The sequence below is a fragment of the Schistosoma mansoni genome, chromosome 2 (assembly GCF_000237925.1).
Source record: "Schistosoma mansoni strain Puerto Rico chromosome 2, complete genome".
Taxonomy (NCBI): Eukaryota; Metazoa; Platyhelminthes; class Trematoda; order Strigeidida; family Schistosomatidae; genus Schistosoma; species Schistosoma mansoni.
Window position 1 is genome coordinate 15360391 of NC_031496.1, and position 23591 is coordinate 15383981.

The 23591-nt window shown below is 40.8% G+C and overlaps 4 protein-coding genes across 4 annotated transcripts; 2 read left to right on the forward strand and 2 right to left on the reverse strand.

Annotated features, from left to right (window-relative positions):
• Positions 1-464: 464 nt before the first annotated feature.
• On the reverse strand, positions 465-1400 carry Smp_128830 (hypothetical protein). Its single transcript, XM_018795822.1, has one exon. The coding sequence runs from the start codon at positions 922-924 to the stop codon at positions 559-561; it is 366 nt and encodes a 121-aa protein (XP_018650095.1). The 5' UTR covers positions 925-1400; the 3' UTR covers positions 465-558.
• Positions 1401-5775: 4375 nt separating this feature from the next.
• Positions 5776-6141, reverse strand: Smp_128820 (hypothetical protein; the record flags this gene model as incomplete). Its single annotated transcript, XM_018795823.1, has 1 exon — positions 5776-6141. One exon carries the CDS (start codon positions 6139-6141, stop codon positions 5776-5778), a length of 366 nt encoding a protein of 121 aa, XP_018650096.1.
• Positions 6142-11289: 5148 nt separating this feature from the next.
• On the forward strand, positions 11290-17177 carry Smp_012410 (hypothetical protein). The gene is made up of 6 exons (XM_018795824.1): positions 11290-11317; positions 13280-13448; positions 13480-13658; positions 13698-14015; positions 15593-16066; positions 16985-17177. Exons 2-6 carry the CDS (start codon positions 13400-13402, stop codon positions 17090-17092), a joined length of 1128 nt encoding a protein of 375 aa, XP_018650097.1. The 5' UTR covers positions 11290-11317; positions 13280-13399; the 3' UTR covers positions 17093-17177.
• Positions 17178-18535: 1358 nt separating this feature from the next.
• Positions 18536-22363, forward strand: Smp_012400 (pten-related phosphatase (plip); the record flags this gene model as incomplete). The annotated part of the gene is made up of 3 exons (XM_018795825.1): positions 18536-18841; positions 21282-21622; positions 22350-22363. 2 exons carry the CDS (start codon positions 18536-18538, stop codon positions 21543-21545), a joined length of 570 nt encoding a protein of 189 aa, XP_018650098.1. The 3' UTR covers positions 21546-21622; positions 22350-22363.
• Positions 22364-23591: the final 1228 nt, after the last annotated feature.

Consider the following 23591-nt stretch of genomic DNA (forward strand, 5'->3'; position numbering starts at 1 on the left):
TGATTAGTGAGTTATCTATCTACTTGTAACAGAAGAAAAGGATGACACTTAGGAAGAATAATGGAACTTTAACCATTAGAGAGATTCTGTATCTGACAGTGTGGAGTAGGAACATAAGGGCATGACTAATAATTGATGAATAATGGTAGAGGATAAACCATGTGTTCTATCACTTGGTTATATTCATATTAATGACGACGGGAGTCCGTTATATTCATGAACGGTCTAGATATTAGGCAGTCTGTAGTGGATGTCGAGTCGTGGACGGACTATGATCACCACTACTATTCGATTACGTGTCCAAAAACGACTTGGTTCCCTTGATAGCCCATAAATCAGAAGGCTTTACTAGTCCAGATCAAGTATATTTATTGGCGATCTCGTGGTATCGAAATAATACCGAGACGTGCCAAAGAGTACAAGCGAACAAGCAGTGCGTGAGCAAGCTCGAACCAAACAAGGCGGTATAGCGGAACAAGAAGTGAAACTGATACAGTTAAACAAATACAGTAAAACAATCTCTGGTACAATTGGTTACAATAATAATAATTGTTTCTGTTATTCCAATCGTGTTCTTATCGAGACTGGCCGGTCACTACAGGAGCCCCCCGCTAGAAAGGGTTTACTCTTTCGATACGTAGCGGTTTCGTTCGTGGGACTGATCGCGAAACGTGCCATTGTAGGACGAAGGCGTTGGCAGAACAGGGAGTGATCGTTGATCCTCGAGTTGCCACCAAAAGTCTTTGACGTAGAACGGTACCAGAAGGAACGTACTGTATTGATTGCTTGGATTAGCATGCTACACCAGAGTGGTTTGTATCCAGAATCTGAAGGTTGCGTTCGTAGAGGTCCGGACCAGAAACGCTGCAGACGTAGGACGAAACCAGATTGAGCCAAGGAACCAGATGCGACCAGGATAACCATGTTCGGGACCAAATGTATATCATACGTATTTGGAGTCAGAGAGATCGACTGAGTGCGTTGACTATAGCGTGGGTGATCAGGCCAGCTTTCGCCAAGATTGACTAAAGTCGGCGATACCAGAACAGCGATGGTCAGAGGCGTAGGCTCGGGGTAAACAAAAAAATGAAAGAAAAAGAGAAAAGTGTAGCTTTCGTGTAGTATAGGGGTAGATTCCTATACTGTATCCGTAGTTGGTTATGAGGTTAGTCGAGAAAGCGTACGGGTAAGCGTACTCGGCGACCAGAACGTGAGACGGTAGTCTCGTTCGAACCTCGTGAGCCTGCAATCTCATCCGCAGTCAAGGGCGGTGTGGTCTGCTGGTCTGGACGTGAGACGGAAGTCTCGTCCGTAGACGGGGCAGATGACACGTGCTGTTGACTGGGACGTGAGAATGAGGTTTCAGGTGCATCTAGCGTGGGATCCGAAGTAGATGTAGAAATCCCGCTAGAAGCTCTGATGGGTCTAACATTGGGTCTCGGCTTATCAGGTAGGGCACTGTCATCGACGAGTGCTGGCATGAGACGATCAATGCTGACTACTTTGACGCGGCCATGTCGATCAACCTTGAAGGTCTTTTCGTGACGGGAAATCACGTGAAAAGGGCCTTCGTAAGGCTGTTTGCTCAGATTGACCGTAAGTTGTCGTGTACCATAGTTAGGAGTGACTGAGTCATCCGCAGCGCGTAGTCGAAGCATCGTAGCTTGAGACTTACTGTTACTGATAGGTACGACAGAAACTTGGGCACCTGTATCCACTAAGTACCTAGCGTTAGTGCGATAATCGTGCACGTAAAATAAACGGTCAAACTGAGGTGAAGGGCCGGTGAGTACGGCCGTATTTACTCACCGGTTCGGGAAGTTCCCGCCTTGTATGAGCAGGGAGCTCGACAATGACGGGCACCGGCCCCGAAAACACGGTGAAACCAGCACCAACTCGAACTCGCTTCCGAAACCGCCTTCTGGCGTGGCTTGGAAGATGCCCGCTTGGGGCGAGTCGTTACGGCTTTTCGAGAATGTGACCTGGGTCGGGGGACGTAGGAGGCTGGCACATTTGAGCGGTCTCGGAAACTGAGACGAGTATGGATACATCTGTCCCTATCCCCATGAGCCGAAGGTCGTCTAGCATCGAGATCAACGTTAGAACGGGAAGTACTAGCAACCAAATAGTCGTCTTTGGTGTTAACTCGTGCTAGAATCTTATCTGCTATGAGGGCCACCTCGTTGAGCGGGGTGTCCTCGAGCAGAGCCGTAAGGGTTGGCTGGATACTGACTGGTAAGGCTTCGAGCCACAACTCTTTGACTATCTCAGAGTCAGCTGTCATGTTTCCTGCAAGGGATTGCAGGCGCGTGAGGTGGTGGCTCGGCTTAGCATCACCCATAGGGTGATGTGCTAATAGTGTCCTCAATCGTTCCTCTCTTGATGGGAGGAAATGTCGAAGGATGGCATCCTTAAGACGGTCATAAACGTTTGGAACGTTCGGATTGAGGACAACCTCACGGACAGCGGTTAGGTGATCCCCGGGCAATGATTCCAAAGCGTAGGCGTACTTCTGCCTTTGATTGGTTATGCGGCGGATCTCAAATTGAGATTCCAGTGCCGCGAACCAGACTTCTGGATCATGAGGGATGAAAGGAACCGGTCGAAAACTGATAACCTGTATCTCGGAGTCTATCATATTTATGTTATTCTTATCGTTATCTACCATATTAAGTTGCCAAAATATTATATATTGAAAAATATCAATACGAATATATGCAACAGATGTGGATAGATAAATAGACTCACCGGATTGATCTGGTTTGGAGAATTGGCCAAGTTTGACTTGTGCTCGATGGATTGGGTTACCAGCTGTATTGCGTGTTCCAAATACGGCTCACCAGTTGTAGTGGATGTCGAGTCGTGGACGGACTATGATCACCACTACTATTCGATTACGTGTCCAAAAACGACTTGGTTCCCTTGATAGCCCGTAAATCAGAAGGCTTTACTAGTCCAGATCAAGTATATTTATTGGCGATCTCGTGGTATCGAAATAACACCGAAACGTGCCAAAGAGTACAAGCGAACAAGCAGTGCGTGAGCAAGCTCGAACCAAACAAGGCGGAGAGCGAAACAAGAAGTGAAACTGATACAGTTAAACAAATACAGTAAAACAATCTCTGGTACAATTGGTTACAATAATAATAATTGTTTCCGTTATTCCAATCGTGTTCTTATCGAGACTGGCCGGTCACTACAGGTCTATAACAGTGTCTCATTGGTGGGCAAGTGTTTAGGAAACAGTTGATGAAGCTTTCTAGAATCAAGTAACGAGGTTATTAGTTTTTTGACCTACAAAACTCCTCGTCTCTCTTAAACTTGATCTTCATACACGGTGGTGATTTCAATCAATTAACTTTCCTTTCACCTCTAGGGAGAAGTGATCGTGCAGTCATCTTATTCAACTTCATGGCTGAGATGGCTTTCCAAGCAGTTGCGCCGGCCCATCCCAACATATGGAAGCCATATATGAAAGCAGTCAACTCTGCGGCATCATGTAAAAACTGGATAATTTACTCGGGGGCATCATTGGAAGATGGATGTACTAATTTCAGGTAGTTATACAATCATACAACTCAACCATATATACCATGGACAGTCACAAAGAAGAAGCATGGCCTTGGCTAGATAAGCCGGGATACTTAACGTTTGCCAAGGCAAAAGAAGAAATGTTAAAATGCTGTCATCGGCCTTGGCATGGCAAGTACGATAAAACGCTAGGGGTTGGTAAGAAATAACTGCATAATTACAGTTCGGGAGGTTCAGAGAAAATATGAAATGTAGTTAGCCCAATCTGTAGTCAATCAGCCGAAAAGAATATTCTTGTACACAAATTACAGAACAGGGACACAGCACTGGATTCTTAACATAGTTACGGAATAGAGTGAATTTGAAATGATAGTGGATGTTCATGAATGAGCAGAGGTTATGGAAAACTATTTTGGGGCATTTTCCGCTCAGGATCCTCTTCCAGACGAAGAACTATACCCAAATACACAGTCAATAAATCATCTCCTTACGCTAGACTTCAATCGAGATGAAGTTATTTAGGCTGTAAGCACTTTAGACCCGAGAAAGTTGGCAGGACCGGATGAACTACACCCCAAAGTCTTGAGACAAATTGCAAGAAATATTGGAGCCCCACTGACCGTGTCATTCAATATGTCAAGGTGTGTTACTTACGGACTGGAAGGGTTCAGTCGTCACTTCAATACCTAAAACAAGACGAAGACAACTTCCATCAAACTACAGATCTATCACGCTCACCAGTGCCGTAGTTAAAATACTGGAAAGAATTGTCAAAAAGACCATAATGACATTCGCGGAAACCAAAAAGTTGCTAATCAGTGAACATATCATTTGTAGGACGAAACGTTGGAATTATTTAAATTTCAATCGCCGAGATTATTTGAAACATAATTTTCACGCATAATGACTTCTCCATACTCGGCTTCCAACTTATGTCAAACTATTCGTTCTAACATTGACGAATATTCGAATAAATTATTTTGCAGTCGAGTTAAATAATAAAAGAAAATGTATAACTGGTGCAGCCACAGAATTTTTAATCTACGATGTTTTAAATAAAGTAAAAAACATGGTTTCAGAAAAGGTTTGTCTTGCAAAACAAACCTCCTTATAGCAAAAGAGCAATAAATAGAGGCCTTAGACAATTGAAAATCAGTGGATGTTGTCTACGTAGACTTCAGCAATGCATTTGACGAGGTGCCAACAAACAGACTGCTACTGAAGCCAGGAAATCTTGGCAATGCCGAACCTTTCGTAAGATGACTTCCTGGTAGGTCGTAGGCAAAAAGTAAGAGTAAGTTTGAAGTGTTCCACCTGGAGACCAGTACTTAGCGAAGTATCGCAAGGTTCCTAGGTCCTTTACTTTTTATACTGTATGTAAACGAACTCCCAAGTATAGTTGAGTCCCCAATGGTACTATACGCTGATGTAAAAATCTGGTGAGAAATAACAGGAGACGCAAATGCATGCTCACTTCAGGCAGACTTAAATATTGTGATTAGCTGATCTAAAGAGTAGCTGATCCTTATCAATGCACAAAAGTGTGTCTACATGCACTTTGGGGATGCAAAGGCTAATAAGTACAGCACAGGGGAAGTGCTAGTACCCGTGGTCTCATAAGGATCTAGGGGTGACAGTGAGTCATGATCTTAAGACCACGGCCAACTGCCTGGAGGTTACGGCTAAGGAGTTCAGAACTCCACGGGCTTTAAGACGGACATTCACCAAGTTAGATATTACAATGTTTTCTACATTATACACAACCTTAGTGAGAACTAAGCTTGAAAACTGCGTTCAGGCTGCAAGCCCCTGTTCAAAAGATGACTCGGATATCCTGAAAAAAGTAAAAAGAGCAGCTACACGTGCAGCTACGGAACTTTCAGGTTCACCATGCAAAGAGCAGTTAGAAAAGCTAAACCTCTTTACTTTATAGTGGATGTCGAGTCGTGGACGGACTATGATCACCACTACTATTCGATTACGTGTCCAAAAACGACTTGGTTCCCTTGATAGCCCATAAATCAGAAGGCTTTACTAGTCCAGATCAAGTATATTTATTGGCGATCTCGTGGTATCGAAATAATACCGAGACGTGCCAAAGAGTACAAGCGAACAAGCAGTGCGTGAGCAAGCTCGAACCAAACAAGGCGGTATAGCGGAACAAGAAGTGAAACTGATACAGTTAAACAAATACAGTAAAACAATCTCTGGTACAATTGGTTACAATAATAATAATTGTTTCTGTTATTCCAATCGTGTTCTTATCGAGACTGGCCGGTCACTACAGGAGCCCCCCGCTAGAAAGGGTTTACTCTTTCGATACGTAGCGGTTTCGTTCGTGGGACTGATCGCGAAACGTGCCATTGTAGGACGAAGGCGTTGGCAGAACAGGGAGTGATCGTTGATCCTCGAGTTGCCACCAAAAGTCTTTGACGTAGAACGGTACCAGAAGGAACGTACTGTATTGATTGCTTGGATTAGCATGCTACACCAGAGTGGTTTGTATCCAGAATCTGAAGGTTGCGTTCGTAGAGGTCCGGACCAGAAACGCTGCAGACGTAGGACGAAACCAGATTGAGCCAAGGAACCAGATGCGACCAGGATAACCATGTTCGGGACCAAATGTATATCATACGTATTGGAGTCAGAGAGATCGACTGAGTGCGTTGACTATAGCGTGGGTGATCAGGCCAGCTTTCGCCAAGATTGACTAAAGTCGACGATACCAGAACAGCGATGGTCAGAGGCGTAGGCTCGGGGTAAACAAAAAAATGAAAGAAAAAGAGAAAAGTGTAGCTTTCGTGTAGTATAGGGGTAGATTCCTATACTGTATCCGTAGTTGGTTATGAGGTTAGTCGAGAAAGCGTACGGGTAAGCGTACTCGGCGACCAAAACGTGAGACGGTAGTCTCGTTCGAACCTCGTGAGCCTGCAATCTCATCCGCAGTCAAGGGCGGTGTGGTCTGCAGGTCTGGACGTGAGACGGAAGTCTCGTCCGTAGACGAGGCAGATGACACGTGCTGTTGACTGGGATGTGAGAATGAGGTCTCAGGTGCATCTAGCGTGGGATCCGAAGTAGATGTAGAGATCCCGCTAGAAGCTCTGATGGGTCTAACATTGGGTCTCGGCTTATCAGGTATAACACTGTCATCGACGTGTGCTGGCTTGAGACGATCAATGCTGACTGTTTCGATGCGGCCACGTCGATCAACCTTGAAGGTCTTTTCGTGACGGGAAATCACGTGAAAAGGTCCTTCGTAAGGCTGTTGTAGAGGTTTGCGTACCGAATCTACTCGTATGAAAACATGTGAACAGGTAGATAACTCTCGAGGGAGAGCGACCTGTCGATGTTGTATACGAGTTGACACCGGAGTCAGTGTTCGCATGAATGCAGACAGTCGTTGGACATAGTCTGATTCGCCGAACTTAGTGCTGCTCCGTGGTGTGAAAAATTCCCCAGGCAGACGCAATGTCGTGCCGTAAACAAGTTCAGCGGCGGAACATTGAATATCTGCCTTTAGACTCGTTCTGATTCCCAGGAGGACGAGCGGAAGGGTTTCGTACCAATTGTTGTTTTCGTGTGCTCGAAGAGCACTTTTAAGTTGGCGATGAAACCGCTCAACTAAACCGTTTGATGCTGGATGGTAGGCGGTAGTGCGTATGCGTTCCGTACCAAGCAGCCGTGTTAGTGAGGAGAATAATGCGGACTCAAATTGTTGTCCTCGGTCAGTCGTGACAGTCGAGGGACAACCGTACATAGCTATCCATCGTTCTACGAAGCGGTGAGCAACTGTCTCCGCCGTAATAGACGTGATGGGAATAGCTTCGGGCCATCTTGTGAAACGATCAATGCGTGTGAGTATGTGATCATACCCGTGCGATGGTGGTAATGGTCCTACAATGTCTATGTGAACGTGATCGAAGCGAGCATCAGGCGTAGCGAAAGTGCCAATAGGGGCAGCTACGTGCCTGTGCACTTTTGATCGTTGACATTGTAAACATTGTTTTACCCACATACGGACATCTTTATTCATTGACGGCCAGACGTATCGTGCAGCTATGAGGCGTAGGGTGGCTGCGATACCAGGATGAGATAGACCATGAAGGGCATCAAAGACGAGACGGCGATAAGCGGAGGGTACGATGGGTCGAGGGAGGCCCGTGGAAGTATCGCATAGGATAGTACCTGAGCTAGTAGCTAGGGGTACTTCCCGGCACTGAAGGGACATAGACTGTTGTGCTTCCGTGCATGAAGTATCGTTTGCTTGGGCGGCGGCTATAGCAGGTAGGTCAAGCATTGGCAAAGTAACTGCATTAAGTTGGATACGTGATAAAGCATCAGCAACACAGTTCGACTCGCCTTTGACGTGACGAAGGTCTGTCGTGAACTGGGAGATATAGTCCAAATGTCTGCACTCTCGTGGTGAGTAGCGGTCAGACTTGGTATGCAGAGCATACGTTAAGGGCTTATGGTCGGTGAATAAGATGAACATACGACCTTCTACAGCGTGCCGGAAATGTTTGATGGCGCAGTAGGCTGCTAGCAGTTCGCGACCAAAAGCGCTATATCTCGTCTCCGTGGGAGTGAGGCGTCGTGAGAAAAATTCGAGGGGCTGCCAACTACCGGAAATATTCTGTTGCATAACGGCTCCTATGGCGAAATCCGATGCATCAACCGCTATACTAAGCGTGGCTGATGGGTCAGGATGCACGAGAAGTGTGGCTTGAGCTAGGGCCGTTTTGATATCTGAAAATGCAGTACGTGCGGCGTCGTTCCATTCCAGTTTGCGTGGATTACCGCGAAGTAAATCGGTTAACGGTCGTAACTGTTCTGCCGCGTGCGAAATGAAGCGTCGGTAGAAGTTGACCAAACCGAAAAACGCCTTCAGTTCCTTGAGTGTGGACGGTACAGTGTACTCCATTATAGTACGTACTTTATCCTCACAAGGTAGAATACCCTCATGCTTAATAACATGACCTAAGAATTTTATTTCCTTCTTCCCGAGTTCACACTTGTCGGGGTTGACTATTATTCCATTATCCGAAAGGCGCTGGAATAGTAGCGTCAGGTGTTGATAATGTTCATCTACGTTTGATGATGCGATTAGCAGGTCATCAATATAGACGTGAACAAAATCTAGGTCTCGTACAATGCTATCGATAAACCTTTGGAAAGTTTGAGCAGCATTCCGTAATCCAAATGGCATTCGTAGGAACTCAAATAAACCGAAAGGAGTCGTGATAGCAGTTTTCTCTATATCTTAAAGAGCGACTGGGATCTGGTGATATGCTCGTACGAGATCGATCTTGGAAAAAATTGTCGTGCCCTTGAGTGATGCCGTGATGTCATGTATGTGGGGGATGGGATAGCTATCGAAACGTGTAGCTGTGTTTAACGCTCGGTAGTCTCCGCATGGTCTCCAACTAACCCCATCCTTTTTTCGAACCATGTGGAGAGGTGAGGCCCAAGGACTGTGAGAAGGACGAATAATACCAGTAGCTAGTAAATTGTCAAACTCACGTTTAGCGAAAGCTAATTTGTCCGGTGCCAGTCGGCGAGGTCTTGCCGTGACTGGTGGTCCGCGGGTGACTATGTGGTGTACCACACGATTGGTCACCGATGGAGTCTCCTCGAGAGGTTTAGTTAATTTGGGGAATTTCTGAAATAAAACGTGGAATAAATCGTCACGCGAATGAAATACACCTGTGATTCGGTACGCGTTTGTGTGGGCTTTAGAGCCCATAAAGTTGCTGTTCGACGAAATATCAATTAGCTGCAGCCTACGTGAATCGACTAGCAATTCATAGTGCTGTAGGAAATCGATACCGAGTATAGCTGTGGGAACATCGGCAATGATGAACGTCCACAGATACTGTCGTCGGTTGCTCAGGTTGACCGTAAGTTGTCGTGTACCATAGGTGGGAATGACTGAGCCATTCGCAGCGCGTAGTCGAAGCATAGTGGCTTGAGACTTACTGTTACCGATAGGTACGACAGAAACTTGGGCACCCGTATCCACAAGGTACCTAGCGTTGGTGCGATAATCGTGCACGTAAAATAAACGGCCAACCTGAGGTGAAGTGCCGGCGAGTACGGCCGCATTTACTCGCCGGCTGAGGAGTTTCCCGCCTTGTATGAGCAGGGAGCTCGACAATGACGGGCACCGGCTCCGAAAGCACGGTGAAACCAGCACCAACCTGGACTCGCTTCCGAAACCGCCTTCTGGCGTGGCTTGGAAGATGCCCGCTTGGGGCGAGTCGTTACGGCCTTACGAGATTGTGACCTGGGTCGGGGGGCGTAGGGGGCTGGCACATTTGAGCGGTCTCGGAAACTGAGACGAGTATGGATACACATATCCCTATCCCCATGAGCCGAAGGTCGTCTAGCATCGAGATCAACGTTAGAACGGGAAGTACTAGCAACCAAATAGTCGTCTTTGGTGTTAACTCGTGCTAGAATCTTATCTGCTATGAGGGCCACCTCGTTGAGCGGGGTGTCCTCGAGCAGAGCCGTAAGGGTTGGCTGGATACTGACTGGTAAGGCTTCGAGCCACAACTCTTTGACTATCTCAGAGTCAGCTGTCATGTTTCCTGCAAGGGATTGCAGGCGCGTGAGGTGGTGGCTCGGCTTAGCATCACCCATAGGGTTGAGGACAACCTCACGGACAGCGGTTAGGTGATCCCCGGGCAATGATTCCAAAGCGTAGGCGTACTTCTGCCTTTGATTGGTTATGCGGCGGATCTCAAATTGAGATTCCAGTGCCGCGAACCAGACTTCTGGATCATGAGGGATGAAAGGAACCGGTCGAAAACTGATAACCTGTATCTCGGAGTCTATCATATTTATGTTATTCTTATCGTTATCTACCATATTAAGTTGCCAAAATATTATATATTGAAAAATATCAATACGAATATATGCAACAGATGTGGATAGATAAATAGACTCACCGGATTGATCTGGTTTGGAGAATTGGCCAAGTTTGACTTGTGCTCGATGGATTGGGTTACCAGCTGTATTGCGTGTTCCAAATGCGGCTCACCAGTTGTAGTGGATGTCGAGTCGTGGACGGACTATGATCACCACTACTATTCGATTACGCGTACAAATATGACTTGGTTCCCTTGATAGCCCATAAATCAGAAGGCTTTACTAGTCCAGATCAAGTATATTTATTGGCGATCTCGTGGTATCGAAATAATACCGAGACGTGCCAAAGAGTACAAGCGAACAAGCAGTGCGTGAGCAAGCTCGAACCAAACAAGGCGGTATAGCGGAACAAGAAGTGAAACTGATACAGTTAAACAAATACAGTAAAACAATCTCTGGTACAATTGGTTACAATAATAATAATTGTTTCCGTTATTCCAATCGTGTTCTTATCGAGACTGGCCGGTCACTACAACTTTGTTCTACAGCAGATCTAGAGGTGGTCTGATTTTGTACCTTATATATCCTTTTTTTTCTCCCCACTAGATCAGGACATCTTGTAGGACATCGAAGGTGAGTAGAAAAGCCAAGAATGAACAAAAAGAACCCGTGGTACACAGGTATTCACACCGAATCATCAATTTTTAGAACTTGTTACTCGAAGCAGTGGTGTCCACACCTCCAACTGACTCATTAAAGGGAAGATTAAGCACTAACAGAAACACACTAGAAAGGGAACAACAAGGACCGTAGGCTTTCTGACCTTACTACATAAATCTTAATGTAATCTAAATCTGTTTGACTAGTTCACACCTCAAGGTCAGTTGGGGATTTTGCGTAAATAAATGTGTCTAAGGTGGGGTGGACGGTACCGTCTGTTTAAAAATGCATATGGTTATACAACATTTGGCCCTAACTTTTATTAAGTCTGTTCATGTGTTTGTAATCTCAGACCAACATTGGTGAGAGCCCGCTTTATATATATGCCCATGTCCAGCCCTTTATGGTCACGCGTGCACTCATCTAACTACACAAAATTGTTGACTTAAGTAGTAGCCTTTTCATATATTCCACTCCATACCTGTTAGCAAGATTTTGTCTCTCAAACAGTGAAACCGCGGGTTAAACTGTATTTTGCTGTCGAGCTAATCACATCCAAGGTAGCCACTATCAGCTCTCACGAGTTTAGTGCAGTCTCACTCTTTCATGAGATGTTTAGTCCACTGTTTGAAGTTTACTCGGACTAAAAGTCTCGGTTGCCACATATTATGATCATTAGTCTTTCGGTTGGTGTCCTGGTATTAATTTAGGTCAGTAGGTTTATGTCTTATTAGTTTCACCTAAATATCTACAAACTCCTTGTTTATGTCGTTCATACAACTTCGTTTGGTTTTCTGGATTGAAACTTCTATGCTATGTTTGTTTTGCGATCTGTTCATTTTCAGGAGGCATCAATTAATACTAAAAGTAACAGGCACTTTTATATGCTTCTTATTCAATGGAAACTTTATTTATTTGGACACAAACATTGGTAACAGGGGGCACCAAATACATATGCGCTACACAATTACAATGGGGTCAGTAGCAATTACTACCGATTTGTGTGAGCGATGTAGTATTGCTTGGGTGCACAAACCGAAACAGGTGGTTTTCTTGGAGGGCCACACCCTGAGCCTGTGACCTAAAGATCTGATCCGCGAGACAGTGGAGCAACTGTAGGAGATGCAGTCGTATCGTAGCCGGTGACCAACAATGGGTTCATACGCTATTTGTTTCTTTAGGATCCTGGAGCCCAAGTGCATCATTTTTTTGTAATCAAGGCTTCTCAACTCCCCTAGGTGGATCCTCCATATTCACCGACCCTGTCAAAGCGCCGGACATTCATTTTCCATCCTTTCAAATACATAAACAACAGTAATGTCGTGAGAAGTCAGTGAGCAGAACTTCCCTGGTAGTGGTTGTATACGTTTGGCCATGTGAGAGCATTTCGAGAGGGAGCTGGCTGTTCCCACCCTTGTCCGTATCAGGGTATTTGGTGGGCAATGAAAACAATAGTATCAGATGATTTATTTATACAGCCATTCTACATACTTTGGAGTTACTTCATATAGAATGTTCAAGTGTAGTTATCATTTAACCCTGTTAGTCAATATTCCTTTAAATCCTACATATTCTGAACGGGTTTGGATTTAATGCATACCTACGAATGACTGGCCCCCGAATGCCCTGGTACGGCCAAGAGTGGGGAGAGTCCGCTCTCCCCCTCAAGATGCTCTCACATGCCCACGCATATATAACCTCTGCCAGTGAAGTCCTACTCACTGCCTTTTCGTGGCGGAGTGTTCACGAAATTGAGAGGACGAAAAGCGAATGTCCGGCGCTTTGACCAGGTTGTTGGACACTGCGAGTCCACCTAGGAGAGTTTGGAAACCCTGATTCCGAACCAGTGGTGCACATGGGCTCCAGTATCCTGAAGGAACAAATGGCGTATGAATCAATCGTTGGTCACCGGCTACCATGGGACTACATCTCCTCACGATGCTCCACTGCCTTGTGGATCAGACCTTTAGGTCGAAGGCTCGGGGTGTGGCCCCCTAAGAAAACTACCTGCTTCAGTTTGGGCACCTGGGCAGTATCACACCCCTCAAACAAATCAAATGAGATTTGTGAGGCGCATATTTATCTGGTGCTTTCTTGTACCAATATTTATGTGTTTAGATAACAATGATAATAATGTGTTTTAATGAGTATGGTTTTCCCCGTTCATAGTGTTATTAAATTCAATATTAATTTAAACTCGCTTTATAAACTATTTCAGCTACATCATAATTTTCAGTTTAGGACCAATGAAAACCTAATCACGTTTTCTGTTTGGCCCTGGAACTCGTGACCTTTTGCTATACATTCCGTATCTCTTGTAATTCCTGAGCTATAAATCATGTACAAGGTCATAAAACCCTTCCAAGTAGCAGGATTTTACTGTTCAAGTAATTTTATTACCTATTTAGAGTTTTTTAGACTTTACAGCAAAGTATAACCAGTCATCTTATTGCCTTCAAGAACTGTTTGCGAATCCTCAAATCCACAACCTTTTACGTCTGATTACTTATATAGATTCAAATACAGTTCATCAACGAAGCTATAGAAGAGCTGGGAAGGAAAGTATTAAACTTCTAAGTGATGCCGAGCTAAATATAGTAATATGATTCGGATTATTTATCTAACTCTTATACAAGGTCAAAAAATATACTGCCGCTTTTACGGAACAAAAGTTGCAGATGCCACCTGTTTTAAAGCCAAGAACCCCTGTAAATAGCCAAATCATTTCTCGAGATAGCGGTCTTCAAGGGATTATTCCGGGAAATATTAAACTAGTTTTTACAGATACCACACTAAAGCATGACAGAAAGAACCGTCTCATAGTAGTTAGAGAGTCAAATGGTGACTTAAGACACGCAGATCTTTCTGAACGTGATCGCACTAACCAAGTCTACTTTCCTTTGTCTGGTCGGAAGTTGTTTATTCCTATGATGTTTGAAGACGAGCATTTGAATGTAAGTTATCGTTTATGTTACTTCGTAGAGCTTTAAACGTCAATAATGACCTAAGGTTTTTTCAGAAGTGATAGTGATGCAAAAATGGAAAGAACGGCTATTATCATAACAACTTTATAACCAACTACGGGTTACTTTAATAGAATTTGAGGTACACCTTATTTTAAAAGGAGATACTGATAACGAAGGCGGGGTTCAAAACTTTTATGTAGTTTATGTCGCTACATAGATTTTGTGAAATTCCATAAAGTATCTTACCGATTATGAATTCCCCAGCCTGAAAGTCATAAAATTGTTGCAAGGCCTTGTTTCTCATTCTTCTGGCGCCACTGTTTGTCACTACATACGATGTTCCTAGAAGAGGATTGGAATAGAAAGAAGCTCAGAGTAGACAGACCAGGGTCTGACACTTATCTGTGAATCTACTAACTACTGGTTTATTTATGGAACAGATGGGTCAAACTCACCTTTGTTTACTTCATTTTAGGCAGCCAGCCAGGTTATATCACCAACTCTTTATGGAGACAGTTTGGTCTAAGGTCATGTATAGACCTGTGTTTGATAACTCCGGTGTATAACATTAAACCATAGCTTTTGTTGTGTGGTAACCCGACGGATATGTTTTTGTCTGAGGTTATATTCTGTGTGCTCTAGATGTGAGATTCATTTTCGTCCAACCAAACCCATTCCACAATTATTAATAAGTTAGGAAACTTATTTAATTCATTTATTTGGATACATAAATATTGGCACAAGGGGGCACCAGATATATATGCGCCACACAAAAAATTGTCATTTCATTTTTTTGTGAGGGCTATGATACTGCCTGGGTGCCCAAACTGAAGCAGGTAGTTTTCTTAGGGAGCCACACCCCGAGCCTTCGACCTAAAGGTCTGATCCACAAGGCAGTGGAGCATCGTGAGGAGATGTAGTCCCATGGTAGCCGGTGACCAACGATTGATTCATACGCCATTTGTTCCTTCAGGATACTGGAGCCCATGTGCACCACTGGTTCGGAATCAGGGTTTCCAAACTCTCCTAGGTGGACTCGCAGTGTCCAACAACCTGGTCAAAGCGCCGGACATTCGCTTTTCGTCCTCTCAATTTCGTGAACACTCCGCCACGAAAAGGCAGTGAGTAGGACTTCACTGGCAGAGGTTATATATGCGTGGGCATGTGAGAGCATTTCGAGGAAGATGGCGGGCCCTCCTCACTCTTGGCCGTACCAGGGCATTTTGGGGCTAGTTAGGAAACTAGTGCCAATGCAAATCGCCATGCGAGATAGAACAATTCATTTTGGCTACGTAAACTATAATAGCACAGGAGTTCAAATGAAATTCAGTTTCTGTGTTCAGATGCAAAAAAGAGGAAAAAAGGACTACAATATGAAGTATTTAAATCACTAAGATCCTTTTTTGAAGACATCCACCATATTCACATTTTCAGGGTTGTACTGATGGAAACGAGTAAGGTAGTTGTACACACAAGTTTATTTTGTAGTAGTAAACATAACTTTTCTGACAGTGGGTTTTCCACGATTCTGTTATTTTACTCTATATTTAATTTCTCCCTACCAGGCGCTTTTAGATCAAGGCTCATTTTTGTATATTTTGGACAGAACATGTGTTCAATTCGAACCAGATGACCCCCATTTCAGTCGAATATGCCATCGTGTTTATGAACGTGTGAACCATTTAGCTTGGACTCCATTTGAAAAAACCACTGGATCAATAGCCAACGGTCTAACCAATCCATTGCTTCTACTACGACACACACGCTATTACGGTCCCTTAGCTTTATATATGATTGCTGAATTAGGTTCTCCTGGGCCACTTATATATGAGACTCTTGCACATCAACATTACAATCGCTTAGGTTGGATAATTCGTTTAGTTTGCCTTGTTAGACCCTCTAGTCCTTTTACTGTTCATATAAAGTCAAATGTCGACTTAATACCTCCGCCGATACAGCCTGTTCCGGATTATACGAAGGATGTGTCCAAACAAAATATGAGTCCATCCGAGATTAGCAAGCTGCTGGATTATGTTGAAGTAAGTACATTCTTTAAATTTTATTCAGTAATTTTTGAATTATAACTTAACTTATCCGGGTATTAATAGTGGTACAAGTTCACAGTTCGACCGAAGTTTCTTATCTCACACATTGTTTTCTAATAAGAACTTGTTAGTCTGTAATCGTAATCTTAATCTATACAATAGCCTTTTTGTTCCACTTCATAGAAACATGCGATTTTTCTGATACAGTCCATAATTCTGTTGAAACGTACTATGACTTGATTGATTAGCATACAATTAGTGACTTTCAAAATAAATGTACATATCCGGAGTCATTCTCATATGACATCCTAGAGGACTCAAATCAACTTCAGTAGTTCTCAGATTACTGTTTTTTATGTTCTTTTGCCGTGATTCCTGGTATTGTTATTTAAAAAATATGACAGTTCTGGGTTAGGAATAATCCTATGGCCGAAGGTAATGGTTAGCCTAGCCATTTAAACCTAAGGCTAAGCATAATTATTAGATATACCCCATTTCTTAATTGGGATTTCAAACGAATTACGCTAGAAAAATCATGTGATACTATATTTTGAACCAAGGCAACTTTCTGTTCATATCAAAGATAAATACCTTATCTTATGCAGTAGACGTGGCAACGGTATTAATCTGATGAATACTTCACAGTTTATATCAGAAACTGATATTAGTTATTCAACCACGAAGCACTATGCAGTTGCTTCTTCCTAATATGGGACTCCTCAGCAGCGAGCTTCCATGTCTCATCGAGAAACGATACCGCTACCACCGGGTCTGTGATAACGACATTATGCTTTTTATTGCAGTCTCTATTTTAATCTGAACTAACAACTTCGAATTCGATTAATATGTGTTTGCTAGGCATTATTATTTCATGTTCTGAAATTTTTTGTCACTTTTTCGTCTTTTCTATAGCTTTTCATCAATCTGGAACCTTTAAGTAAAGACAAACAAGTCATACTCAATGATTATCTTCAGCAAGCTCGCGAAAGTATCAAAATGAACATAGAAAACCAAGGATAATACTCAGTTATTTTAAATGCATATGATGTTAGTTTTGTTGTTAGAGATAAAGGAATTGTACAAAAATAAATAAACAATTCAATCTAAATAATTGTCATTTTTTCCTTAAATGTATATTGAATGCTTGTTTTAAAGCTAACCATTAAACTATTCCTTAATAATGATATAAACACAGTAATAGTGGATCCTCTTGTAATCCGGCCGTTATGGGTACATACTTAGCCTTTATGAATAAATTTTTTAAACGTTTTCATGTTCCTAATGAGAGCTACTCTTATCTAAGTAGATGGGATTATTATTAATATACTGAGTACGGAATCTTCCATTCGAACTTATCTGCACATTTTGTTTGATTGGCAGTTGCTTTAAGTGATTTTCAAAATGGCCAAATAACGTCTATCTTCTCGATCTAGTCTTTTTAAAAGCTCAGAATTAACTCGAAATCTAGGGTACATATAATTTTCTTTCCTGAATGGTACACCAATTTATGTGGATATAAACGAATATCGTTTTCTTTCTCGGGAATATCCTTTAACATCTGATGAAGTTTTGAGAAAAGTTTGTTTCATATCTTTGCTATTATGAGTAGTCGATAAAATGCGATGCTATGCAGTTCTAGGTAAAATAAGACATTAGAAATTACTTGGTATATGAGGTTCTAGCTTTCAGTACTTGACTTTGTTATTGCATGTAGATTTATCCACTAAAACTGTGGCTCCGGTGTCAGTCCTTACTGACGTCAGGTTTTGGTAAAAAATGATAACCAAAGCAGCATCAGTCTCCTGAATCGTTGTTGAGTGTTTTTTGATATTCTGAACTACAAGATTTTTCCAAAGTAAAGTGTTAGTAATAATAGAAGTGTGTTTTCTATCATTCAGGAAGCGACCGAGGATAATTTGTTCATCTTATTGTTTGGCGATTTTATTCCGAAGGTCAGGAGTACGTGCACAGAAGGGTCATTTGGTTGAACCATAAAAAGTTATTGATTACAAGTCGAATAATAAAATAATCTTTTGAAGTTTGTTCAAATTATAGCTCATTTTTTGTCAACTTCATCTTTCAGTATAGCCATCAATGTATCACTTGACATCCTCTGACTAGTTTAGATATGGAATAAGATAGATTATGTTGTAACCAATTAGCGATGATGATTGTGTGCACAGTATTACCACTTGTTTTACGATACCCCATTATCCACCAAACTCATTTTAAGCTTTGATCTAAATATTCGTCATCCGAATCAGTTGTATCTAGTACTGAAGTTATTAAACATTTACGTATTATTCATACCGTAGTTTTCAGTGTTCTCAATAAACGGATATGCTTTTCATAGTAATAAACTTTATCTTGGCTACGTGCCCATGTAGAAGGTATCTGTTGGCGTTGTTGTGACTAGTATTTATCTTTTCTTATCCAGTTAAATACTCTCATTCTTGTTTTGCTATGGTCGTACAGCTCATGAATGAAGTTGGATTTTATGTAAGTACCGCCTATGGGCTGTTTTTGAATTATTGCTGTGGGCGCCCATGGTACTCTCGTATTTCTCCCTCTTTGATTGTGGGTGCTTTACCACTCAAAAAGTCCTGGGATAAATGGCAGGCAGATGAAAATATCACACATATAGTGAGCTTGTTGGAACCATTTGAAGTAAAATCATTTGTCATAGGAGAAAAGGATGCCGTGAATCAAGGCATTAAGTATCTCTCTCTACCAGTTCGCGACTTTGTGGGAGTTCCTACATTTGAACAGGTGAGTATTTTTTTTATTCAAAGGTGATTTTCATTCTTTGTTAACTCTCTTGTTAACAATATGTCAACCTTAATCAATGCACTTCAGTCACATATTTTTTTATTCAGTTAGTCTCGAATATATATTACTTATTTATCGTCAAATAGAAAAACAGCTAATTACTATATTTAATTCTGCTGACTGTTTTGTTTCTTGCCGACTAAAAGATGGAGTCACATGATACTGAAAGTTTTTATATAAAATCGTGATATTTTACTATTGAATGCAAAGTTTGATGTTGGCATCACAAAGTTAGTTGCTTCCCTTTATTTCATTTCTCTTATCCTGTAAGCCATAATGATGAACTTACTGTACTTGCGAAATTCACTTTTCAAGCGTCTTTAAGGTGGAGAGGTCTGATATGTTTGAGGCTTCACTATTCTCTCAGTAAACGAAAACTAGGAGTTCAAGTTTTATAAGTACGTTTTATGAGTACTGAGATGTGTCCTAGGCTATCATTTATATTGTGAAGGGTTTTAACGTATGATAATGATGTACGTTTTGAGGTTGTTAAAATAATTAGTGGTGTTGGTCAATAGATGATTTTTAACTATGCAATTTGGTCAACTGATAATGCTCACGAAACTGAATTACTTGATTAGGCTTCCTAATAAACCAATATCAAAAAACATTACAACTGGCTAACAGAATAAGTTTTTTCTCTGGTTAAATAATAGACTTTTAGTCTTTGTGCTAGATACAAAAGTATACATGATTCTACGTCACTTAAGGAATTATAGATCGGAAGATACAAGTTTTGTAGGTCGCTTAGTCGTTCTTCATATCATTTATTTATTCATTTATTTAAACACATAAATATTTGTACAAGAAAGCACCAGATAAATATGCGCCTCACAAATCTCATTTGATTTGTTTGAGGGGTGTGATACTGCCCAGGTGCCCAAACTGAAGCAGGTAGTTTTCTTAGGGGGCCACACCCCGAGCCTTCGGCCTAAAGGTCTGATCCACAAGGCAGTGGAGCATCGTGAGGAGATGTAGTCCCATGGTAGCCGGTGACCAACGATTGATTCATACGCCATTTGTTCCTTCAGGATACTGGAGCCCATGTGCACCACTGGTTCGGAATCAGGGTTTCCAAACTCTCCTAGGTGGACTCACAGTGTCCAACAACCTGGTCAAAGCGCCGGACATTCGCTTTTCGTCCTCTCAATTTCGTGAACACTCCGCCACGAGAAGGCAGTGAGTAGGACTTCACTGGCAGAGGTTATATATGCGTGGGCATGTGAGAGCATTTCGAGGAAGATGGCGGGCCCTCCTCACTCTTGGCCGTACCAGGGCATATCAACTTATCAATGTGTAGGAATAGCCATGTACTTTAATCAATCCACTCGTATAAATTCACAAATCATTCTTAAGGAATCATTGGCAGTGATTTCCAATTTTATTTTCTGCAAGGATGTAAATACTGTTGTAACGTGCGGTATTTGAAATCTGATACTGATACACTGTGTGAAACACGCTAACCCCCCAACTGACTATTTGAGTGAGAACACAAGAGTGGGTGGGAAACTGCATTGGGCTACCGAGTGAAATGCACAAATACTCATTCACATATATACCACTCTATTTTTAGGAAATCGACCCAATGACTCAATGAAATGTACTTGACTTTTAGGTGACTTCTGATTGGCTCTCTATATTAACTTGCGTATTGTTAGCTTGATATTTTGCAAATTTATGGGCTTTTTAGATAATATTTTTGAATAACGTGGTTAATTTGTTATTCAGGGCGTGTTACATGTGCTCAGCTACTGTCCACCCCGATTTGCTTTGCTAGCTAACAGAAGTAGAGTGAAAAAAGGCTGGGAATAGTCAAGCCAATTCAAAAACTTTACTGTGAAGTCATTCGATGATGATATTGACTTTTTGGGGAGGCAATTACCTGTTTAGCTGTAGGACAGTTAATTGTAATACAAAAAGATCCTTGGATGGCAGCTGAAAATTAGTTCTAATGGCTTAGATGTATTTATTTTTTGTTCAATCTTCCTAAATCTTGAGTTTTAAGATTATTTAATACTTGATACTACTAGATTTCATTCAATCCATCTGGACTGTGTTTTTTGCTTTAAGTTTTTTTACTACCATTTCTGGTATTATTACACTCCATTATATTTCTTCCTAATGATTATCTATCACTTTTCTGGTTTAAAATGTAACAATTTAGAATGAGACAAATTTGTACTAGATTTTACGTTGCTTAGGTCTATCTATCTGCTTCTTTAATCAAATATTATGGTCTTCCTTTTCTACTCATCTGTTCAATTTATTCACCAATTGTGTTAGTGTTACAAACTATGTTTCTGTATTTCAAAAAAATACTGATACAATTATGACGTATTATGTTTTGTTATTCTTTTGTTTTTTATGAATTTTTGAAAAGATTGATGCTGGGATTTCATTTATCAACTCTTGTGTACAATCAAATGGATGCGTGTATATTCATTGTAAAGCCGGTCGTACACGTTCAGCATTCTTATTAACTTGTTATTTGATGTATAAAGAATCTTTAAGTGTTGAAGCAGCAATTGATCGTGTCAAATCCTTTAGAAAGCATATAGTTTTCAGGTCAATGCATAAAAGAGGTTTAGAAAATTACTTCAAATTTTTGACCGATAGTAAACAAAGTGAAAATGTAACAAGTTAATAATGGTTGGTTATTTAACTGTATTAACTCATCAAACCTCAATACTTTAGGAAATCATTTTCATTGAACTGGTATGCGTAAGTCTATATTTATTTTGTGTATTTACATTGTTGATCTTTGGGTTGTCAGAATCTCATAGTTTTGATTACTACTAACTAGTAAAATACAGGGAATAGGCTTTTCAATCTACTAGGATTTTAAACAGCTTTCATTTTTCATCACACTGAAAGCGTTCATTTGTATTAGATTACGGATTACAATATATTTAGGGTCTTATTACTATTATGATTATAATATGCTGTATATGTAATTTTTAAGATCCGTGAAATTATAACACTAACTTTATAACATCATATACGTTAGTCATTTCATAAAATAATATCGCTTAAGCATTCGTTTTAGGATAATGTAGTAGACATTTTGATGTAGGTTCTCTGAGCTGGATGGTTTGGTCGTGAAGCTTTCATCGTCCTTCTGAACGACATCAGCACCATGTAGTAGACATTTTTTAAAAGGTGAAAATACTTAATTAAAGCAACTTTTAGCTATGCATGATTAATTAGAGAGTCAGCTATCAGGAAATTATTCTTTTCGACAAGTGATCAGTATCTATGTTCACAGTTCTTGAGATAGTTGTTTTCAAGTTCATCATGTTTGTAAAAGTTAGTTAATTTCTAACTTTTAAGGAATATCTGACTTAATTCATCCTTATCAGAAGTACTTATACATATTAACTATTTATTCATGTATTTATTTTATCAACTACAGTTTATTAATATTACAAATGTTTATTTAATTTGTCTAGAAGTATGGATATACATTGGACAATCTATTGAATGTGTCTAATCTTAAACTATTGCCCATTCTAATCAGGAAAATTTTTTTATTATTCGTGCAATGTTTTCAACAAAAAGTTCGTCTAATTTTACAAATCATTCATTCATCTTTACTTTGTGTATTCTTCATTTCTTGTACAAACTTCAATTCCGTATAAAAACAAACCTATTTCCTTTTGTAGAGTTTTTATGTGAATTAGTTTTCTTTTATTATCATACAACTGATTAATAATATTTTTTTAATGATGAAGTTGACACTAAATCAGATTGAGCAAATGTATCGTTCATTTTTCAGAATAAATTCATTTGGATAAAATATGAGTTTTCATTTTTCATATTACATTGTAATGATTGCTTGGAGCATTTTACGGTCTTGTTTTATTCTGCGACAGTTATTGTGGTTATAATATTATAGTTGAACTCTTTAGTTCAAGGAAAATCTAGATAGCGAAATATTCTATGGTAGTTACTTTACTTTCAAACATTTTGATCAAATGTGTTTGGTTTCACATTTTACTTAGAGTAGTTCTATATCCATTACTAGTAAAGTAACAATTAAAAGGGAATCACACACATCAGTCTCACGTCGTTGATCCATACAGGACTAAAAGTGTTGTAAAATACTTCGGTTATTTGCATTATGCGTTTGTTGACGCAACTTGTCACAACTGAGGTAACGCGAGCATTGATAAATCAGTCAATATTCACTGCCAATAAATTCGATGACATATGAGTGAAGCGATTGGGCGCTATTTAATCTAGCTGGGCAATATCACTGGGTGGCATTGGAGGTTTTCAATCACTCAGTAATTTATATAATGAAGTGGCATGATGTGAGAATTTTCTGTCTTCATTATTCTCTGAATTTGAGTAAAACTGATATTAGGATATCCAATGAACTCTATCAATTTTTACAGCTAAACCAAAGTTTAGTGTGAATAAATAGTGCCCCCTTTTTTAGGTTTTATATGAACATTAGGGTTATAAAAAGTATAATAATCCTTCATTTTTCACTAAGGCAGTTGATTGTGTTACTGTGTTTTTCTGTGACTAGGACTTGCATTGTTCTATCTGATTACTACGTAGTTTCTGATTTCTAATTGCATGAATTAAAGCAAAGCAAAGCGCAAAATATTTAGTTGGTCAAGGTTAAAAATTATCTCAGATGTAAAAACAGGTTTGATGTTCAATTCTTTGACCTGAAGTTAAT